At 41.1% G+C, this 8,394-nt stretch overlaps 1 protein-coding gene across 1 annotated transcript in view; it reads left to right on the top strand.

Moving 5' to 3' along the window:
* The first annotated feature begins 2,722 nt into the window (after positions 1-2,722).
* LOC139408490 (microtubule-associated protein 1B-like) overlaps positions 2,723-8,394 on the top strand; it is a 30,902-nt gene continuing 25,230 nt past the window's right edge. The window contains exons 1-2 of the mRNA XM_071152452.1: positions 2,723-2,997; positions 6,420-6,521. Coding sequence (XP_071008553.1) covers positions 2,814-2,997; positions 6,420-6,521 — 286 coding nt within the window. The 5' untranslated portion in view covers positions 2,723-2,813. The remainder of the gene's footprint in view (positions 2,998-6,419; positions 6,522-8,394) is intronic.

Here is an 8,394-nt window from a genome sequence, read left to right as displayed (position 1 = left end):
TACAAAGTAAACTATGGTCAGGGTGTGACAGTGGGTATATACAGTGCCTTGCGAAAGTATTCGGCCCCCTTGAACTTTGCGACCTTTTGCCACATTTCAGGCTTCAAACATAAAGATATATAACTGTATTTTTTTGTGAAGAATCAACAACAAGTGGGACACAATCATGAAGTGGAACGACATTTATTGGATATTTCAAACTTTTTTAACAAATCAAAAACTGAAAAATTGGGCGTGCAAAATTATTCAGCCCCTTTACTTTCAGTGCAGCAAACTCTCTCCAGAAGTTCAGTGAGGATCTCTGAATGATCCAATGTTGACCTAAATGACTAATGATGATAAATACAATCCACCTGTGTGTAATCAAGTCTCCGTATAAATGCACCTGCACTGTGATAGTCTCAGAGGTCCGTTAAAAGCGCAGAGAGCATCATGAAGAACAAGGAACACACCAGGCAGGTCCGAGATACTGTTGTGAAGAAGTTTAAAGCCGGATTTGGATACAAAAAGATTTCCCAAGCTTTAAACATCCCAAGGAGCACTGTGCAAGCGATAATATTGAAATGGAAGGAGTATCAGACCACTGCAAATCTACCAAGACCTGGCCGTCCCTCTAAACTTTCAGCTCATACAAGGAGAAGACTGATCAGAGATGCAGCCAAGAGGCCCATGATCACTCTGGATGAACTGCAGAGATCTACAGCTGAGGTGGGAGACTCTGTCCATAGGACAACAATCAGTCGTATATTGCACAAATCTGGCCTTTATGGAAGAGTGGCAAGAAGAAAGCCATTTCTTAAAGATATCCATAAAAAGTGTCGTTTAAAGTTTGCCACAAGCCACCTGGGAGACACACCAAACATGTGGAAGAAGGTGCTCTGGTCAGATGAAACCAAAATTGAACTTTTTGGCAACAATGCAAAACGTTATGTTTGGCATAAAAGCAACACAGCTCATCACCCTGAACACACCATCCCCACTGTCAAACATGGTGGTGGCAGCATCATGGTTTGGGCCTGCTTTTCTTCAGCAGGGACAGGGAAGATGGTTAAAATTGATGGGAAGATGGATGGAGCCAAATACAGGACCATTCTGGAAGAAAACCTGATGGAGCCTGCAAAAGACCTGAGACTGGGACGGAGATTTGTCTTCCAACAAGACAATGATCCAAAACATAAAGCAAAATCTACAATGGAATGGTTCAAAAATAAACATATCCAGGTGTTAGAATGGCCAAGTCAAAGTCCAGACCTGAATCCAATCGAGAATCTGTGGAAAGAACTGAAAACTGCTGTTCACAAATGCTCTCCATCCAACCTCACTGAGCTTGAGCTGTTTTGCAAGGAGGAATGGGAAAAAATTTCAGTCTCTCGATGTGCAAAACTGATAGAGACATACCCCAAGCGACTTACAGCTGTAATCGCAGCAAAAGGTGGCGCTACAAAGTATTAACTTAAGGGGGCTGAATAATTTTGCACGCCCAATTTTTCCGTTTTTGATTTGTTAAAAAAGTTTGAAATATCCAATAAATGACGTTCCACTTCATGATTGTGTCCCACTTGTTGTTGATTCTTCACAAAAAAATACAGTTTTATATCTTTATGTTTGAAGCCTGAAATGTGGCAAAAGGTCGCAAAGTTCAAGGGGGCCGAATACTTTCGCAAGGCACTGTAATTTGTTTTTCAACAGGACAATGACCTATAACACACCTCCATGCTGTGTAAGGGCTATTTGACCAAGAAGGAAAGTGATGGTGCTGCATCAGATGACCTGGCCTCCACAATCACTGAACCTCAACCCAATTAAGATGGTTTGGGACGAGTTGATGCGCAGAGTGAAGAAAAAGCAGACAACAAGTGCTCAGCATATGGTGGGAAGCTGGTTGAGAGAATGCCAAGAGTGTGAAAAGCTGTCATCAAGGCAAAGGGTGGCTACTTTCAAGAACCTAAAATCTGAAATATATTTTGAGTTGTTAAACACTTTTTTTGGTACTACATGATTCCATATGTGTTATTTCATAGTTTTGATGTCTTCACTATTATTCTACAATGTAGAAAATATTAAAAATAAAGAAACCCCTTGAATGAGTAGGTGTGTCCAAACTTTCGACGGGTACTGTATGTGACATATCACTTATCAATTCAGTAGTAAACTTGCACAGAAATGAAAGTAAAGGGCAGAAGGTGCTGATAGAGGAGAGCTTAGTTTACCGACTCATCATCCTGGTATTTGTGGGAATGACAGGTTCTGTGACAGCAGCCAGTATCAGGGCAGTGACAGCGCAGACAGAGACAAGCACAGTACTTGAGGCAGAACCAATGGATCATACCTGAGATGATAAAAGATTCTACATAAGACTGCCATGACACACACACACAGAGAGAGAAAGAGAGGGAGATGGAGAGAGACAAAGAAAAAGAGAGAGAAAATAGTACAATTAAGATATTACACTTATATCATTTCTAAAACATTGGTAGGCCAATATCAATAGGCCTACACCAGCATTAACAAATCTTCAAACATATAAAATAGTCATGGCACTTACCAAGATGAGAGGGGCACAAAATTTGATTATAGAAAATTAGGCCTACACCAAAACATTTAGGGGATTCATCAATCTCCCGCTAATCAGCTTCCGGGGAGTTTGATTCGCTGCGGATGACGTCAGCTGTTAGCCCTCTCCTCCCCTGGTTACTGATCATGGCACAATGTCTAGGAGTATAAAACGCAGGACCACTCCTTTCACGGCGTCTGGTGACTTCCTCTCATTTCCGTAGCTGGACAGGGGTGTGTGTTGCCCCGTGTAAGCGAGGATGGCGACGCTTGTGGAATCTGCAGACATTGAGACTTTAAGCAGTTCGAGCAACGTTATGGCATCCCCAATGTCCGCGAGTCTCTCGCACCGTTTTGACGACAACAAATTTTACCTGCTTGTGGTTATTGGAGAAATAGTCACGGAGGATCATTTGAAGTGTGCCATTGCGGATATAGAAAAAGGTAAGAAGACAGAGAGAGGGAGGCTACAGCCTTGCCCGGTGTTGAGGAGGTGGTGTAAGCTATCCACAGCCTAGGTAGCAGCACAAGCATCACTTTATGTGTCGAATGCTTTGTCATACAACTATAGCCGACTTTCTATTCTTATTTGGAATATTGTGAAAATAACCACATCATGCGCCAAGTCTCGATGTCATGTTTTGTAACCTTGAACTTACTTTATGTATAACACAATCTCATTTTGCATACATCGACCTCCATAGGCATTAGGCTATAAAGCAATAGGCCACCTGAATGAAAAACTTAATGATTTTGTTGTTGTTGAAGTGATGTGATATTGCTGGTTGCGCGCACTGCCCCTCCCAGGTGGTATCTGTGGGAAGCGCAAATCAAACAGATGGCATCCGTCGACACCCCAACAACCTTTCCCCCGCACCTCTTCTCCCTGTCTCCATACACATTCTATATAAGGACTGCAGGCTATACCTTTCCAAAACACAAACTATTCTGCAGTGTTACTTTAAATCAGCCACACGTGGTAAAGATGCCGAGAATGATTCAGCATTCTTATTGTGCGTCAATAAGACATATTATTTTTCTTGGGGTGTGATGCGCACCAGTGAGAGGGTATCGACCACCTAGCGTCTGCTTGTTTTGGTGTGGTGCATCCGTTATTTCGTTGTCAGAAATGTATACATAGGCCTATTGTTATAAAGGGGTCCAACCCTATTGTCCCTTCTACCCATGCGTAAATCATAAAAAATATATATATTTTCGGTGTTAAATAGCCTCGTCTACACAGTGCATTCTCAATTACTGAGACAGATTTTCTTCCACTGTGTCCATTTACAGAACAACAAAGGAAGGTGTAGGCTACTTATTGGCAGGTGTGGGCACTCCAATAGTACCGTATTTTGAACACGGTTTTGCTTTGGCTACGTGCGTGAAAACACTCCTCTTGGTGCTGCATCTTAAATCACCCACCGTGCCCGCCGCAGCGGGACCCATCCCATCCCCATCCCTGCTTTCTTGTTTCCGCATCCAGCTCTCTCTCATCCGACACCGGCATGTAGGCGTGGCCCACTCCGCAATGCGGTCCCTACGGAAAGTCGTAGGGAGCGCTAGTCAAACACAAAGGGCGTTTCTGATTGACAGGCTACTGGGGAAAGAGGTTGGTATGACAAGAAGAAACTATGGCGGAAGAACGAAATGTGTGGGCGGAAGAACAAAATGTGTGGGCGGATTACGGCACCATGTTTCATAAAATGTTGGAACAAAGGATTAAAAACCTGCTGAGGCCTAATTCAAAGGAATGATGTCTTTGAAAATTCATGCTATGGTTTTCCTACTGTCCTTTTTGTTTACAGTATAAACACACTATTAATAAAGCTTTCATAATTTACCCTTTATGTTTATTAGATCGGACAAAGTAGGTTTTCAGGCATATTGGCTAATTGTTATTATGGCAAATATGATCATATACCTACTACGCAAAGAATGATTTTTTTTTTTAAAGGAAAAACTAGACTTTTGTTTTGAAACATTATTATTGTTATAATAATTATTGTGTTTGGTAGCTTATTATTGCTATTAAATATCTGTGATTTGAATGGGTTGATGCTACTAGTGCCATGACCTCATGTCAAGTCAAATATCAATCAGGAATTGTACACAACTGCAACAGTTCCAGTAATCCTTCGTCATCTTCCAGGAAGGCATTGTTTCTCCTGTTGAATCATGTTCCACCTTATTATTTTCCTAAATACTATTTTTTAACTGCACTGTTGGATCACTGTTCTTAATATCTTGTATTATATTGACTCTTTTTTATTTATAGGCACTTCAGAAACTATTTTTTATCACACAATACCCCATTATGGCAAAGTGAAAATGCGTTTTTAGAAATGTTAAAATGTATTGAAAATGAAATATAACAATATCTCATTTACATAAGTATTCACAGCCCTGAGTCAATACTTTGTAGAAGTATCTTTGGCAGCGATTACTGCTGTGAGTCTTTCTGAGTAAGTCTCTAAGAGCTTTCCACACCTTGATTGTGCAACATTTGCCTGTTATTCTTTTCAAAAATCTTCAAATTGTCCTGCTGAATTAATCTCCCAGTGTCTGGTGGAAAGCAGACTGAACCAGGTTCTTCTCTAGGATTTTGCCTGTGCTTAGCTCCATTATGTTAATATTTTATATTTATCCTGAAAAACTCCCCAGTCCTTAATCATACAAGGATATCATAACATAATGCAGCCATCACTATGCTTGAAAATATGGAGAGTGGTACTCTCCATATTGGTGTATTGGATTTTCCCCAAACATAACACTTTGTATTCAGGACAAAAAGTTAATTGCTTTGCCATTTTTTTCCAGTATAACTTTAGTGCCTTGTTGCAAACAGGATGCATGTTTTGGAATCTTTTTATTCTGGTCAGGCTTCCTTCTTTTCACTCGTCATTTAGGTTAGTATTGTGGAGTAACTACAATGCTCTTGTTCCATGCTCAGTTTTCTCCTATCACAGCCATTAAACTCTGTAACTGTTTTAAAGTCACCATTGGCCTCATGGTGAAATCCCTGAGCGGTTTCCTTCCTCTCTGGCAACTGAGTTAGGAACGACACATGTATCTTTGTTGTGACTGGGTGTAATTGATACACCATCCTAAGTGTAATTAGTAACTTCACCATGCTCAAATGGATATTCAATGTCTGTTGCCCCCCCCCCCTCCACAATTTAGATATTATTTTGTAAAACATAATTCCACTTTGATATTGTGTGTAGACTAGTGACAAACAAATCTAAATGTCATCCATTTGAATTCAGGCTGTAACACATGTGAATACTTTCTAAAGGCACTGTATATATGATATGTTGATTTTATCTGTAATATTTTATGAATTGAATTGGGTCAAGTTAGTAGCCTTGCATTGGTGTGGCTTTGCAATTGTATTTTAGCAACACAGGAAATGTTCCTATTTTCCAATAAAGTTCATCAGAGTTTAAACACACCCAGTTTCATTACAGTAAGTAACAGTGTCATGTAGAGAGGATAGATGACAACAGAACCCAGGTTATGACTCAGCCTTGGCTAGCAGCACCACCCGCAGCCCCTGGCAAACTAAAGCTAAAGCACTTTATAGATATTTCCTATTATAGATTTCCTCTCTCATGCCAAATGGTACATGTTCATTACAGGACAGACCCAATGAAATGGAAGAGTGAGACCAACTTTGAATAGATGCCGGTGACATTGAGACTCTGGACCTTTTGCCAGCTACAAGCCAAAGCTAAGGCCCTTGATGCAAAATCTATGGGGAATATTGATTGTGTGCCAGCCTCTGCCAGGCTAGCCTAGTGATGGTTGAAGTGGGTTCTGCACTCATGTCATTCTTTCCATTGATTGTTTTGTTTTCTGTGCAGGGATTCGCTCATGGGACACCAACCTCATTGACTGTAACCTGGATCAGGAACTAAAGCTCTTTGTCTCCAGACATTCAGCCCGTTTCTCTGCAGATGTACGAGGTAAGGTCAAGCACAAAAATGTAAAGAAGTTACAATGCAATCTTGCATGTTTACCAAAGGATATTCACCTGTACATCACTTCTTTACAATTTCAAAGAACATCTCTCTCTCCTCCCCCCCTCTCTCTCACACTACCTCTATTTCACTCACTCTTTCTCTCACTCCCTCGCCCTCTCTCTCACTCCTCTCTCATTCACACTCTCTCTCTCTCTCTCTCTCTCTCTCTCTCTCTCTCTCTCTCTCTCTCTCTCACACACACCCTCTTTCACCCCATCTCTCTCACACTCCCTCTCTTTCACTCCTCTCTCTCTCTCTCTCTCTCTCTCTCTCTCTCTCTCACTCCCTTGCCCTCTCTCTCACTCCTCTCTCATTCTCTCTCTCTCTCTCTCTCAATTCAATTCAAGGGGCTTTATTGACATGGGAAACATATGTTAACATTGCCAAAGCAAGTGAGGTAGATAATATACAAAAGTGAAATAAACAATACAAATGAACCGTAAACATTACACTCACAGAAGTTTCAAAATAATAAACACATTACAAATGTCATATTATGTATATATATATATACAGTGTTGTAAAGATGTACAAATGGTTAAAGTACAAAAGGGAAAATAAATAAGCATAAATATGGGTTGTATTTACAATGGTGTTTGTTCTTCACTGGTTTAACTTTTCCTGTGGCAACAGGTCACAAATCTTGCTGCTTTGACAGCACATTGTGGTATTACACCCAGTAGATATGGAAGTTTATCAAAATCAGGTTTGTTTTCAAATTCTTTGTGGATCTGTGTAATCTGAGGGAAATATGTGTCTCTAATATGGTCATTCATTGGGCAGGAGGTTAGGAAGTGCATCTCAGTTTCCACCTCATTTTGTGGGCAGTGTGCACATAGCCTGTCTTTACTTGAGAGCCAGGTCTGCCTACGGCGGCCTTTCTCAATAGCAAGGATATGCTCACTTGGTCTGTACATAGTCAAAGATTTCCTTAAGTTTGGGTCAGTCATAGTGGTCAGGTATTCTGCCACTGTGTACTCACTGTTTAGGGCCAAATAGCATTCTAGTTTGCTCTGTTTTTTTGTTAATTCTTTCCAATGTGTCAAGTAATTATCTTTTTATTTTCTCATGATTTGGTTGGGTCTAATTGTGTTGCTGTCCTGGGTCTCTGTGGGGTGTGTTTGTGAACAGAGCCCCAGGACCAGCTTGCTTAGGGGACTCTTCTCCAGGTTCATCTCGCTGTAGGTGATGACTTTGTTATGGAAGGTTTGGGAATCGCTTCCTTTTAGGTGCTTGTAGAATTTAGCGGGTATTGGCCTAATTCTGCTCTGCATGCATTATTTGGTGTTCTACGTTGTACACGGAGGATATTTTTGCAGGATTCTGCATGCAGAGTCTCAATTTGGTGTTTGTCCCATTTTCTCTCGTCTATGTCTCGCTCTCGCTCTCACTCCCTCTGTCTCACTCTCTTTCTCACTCCCTCTAACTCTCTCTCTCTCTGTACTGTGGTTAGTTACTAGGTGCAGTAACCCCCAGCAGTGTACAGTGTGTGATCTCTGAGCTGTCTGAGATTGTATTATGTATCCCTGGATCTGCAGTGTCAGTGGTGAGCTTTGCCATGCCCCTATAGTGTGGGCAGTGAAGGAGTAGTCCTAATGGACTAATGAGTCTATAGCTAGCAGGACATCTGGTGGGCAGGGTGCCCTTGACTGGGAACAGACAAGAGGTCCCATTTTTTTAACCTTATGCCGTACCAATAACCTACATGTTATTTCATTGTAATTACACTGTGAACATTGCTTTTATTAGTATGTAATATTGTCTCTATTGCACAGTACGACCCACAGTACGCCTCTCTCCTAAGAGAGATATCACT

This window comes from Oncorhynchus clarkii, chromosome 5 (assembly GCF_045791955.1).
Source record: "Oncorhynchus clarkii lewisi isolate Uvic-CL-2024 chromosome 5, UVic_Ocla_1.0, whole genome shotgun sequence".
NCBI lineage: Eukaryota > Metazoa > Chordata > Actinopteri > Salmoniformes > Salmonidae > Oncorhynchus > Oncorhynchus clarkii.
Note: the sequence above shows the minus strand (reverse complement) of the source record. Positions and strands in the feature narration are given on the sequence as shown.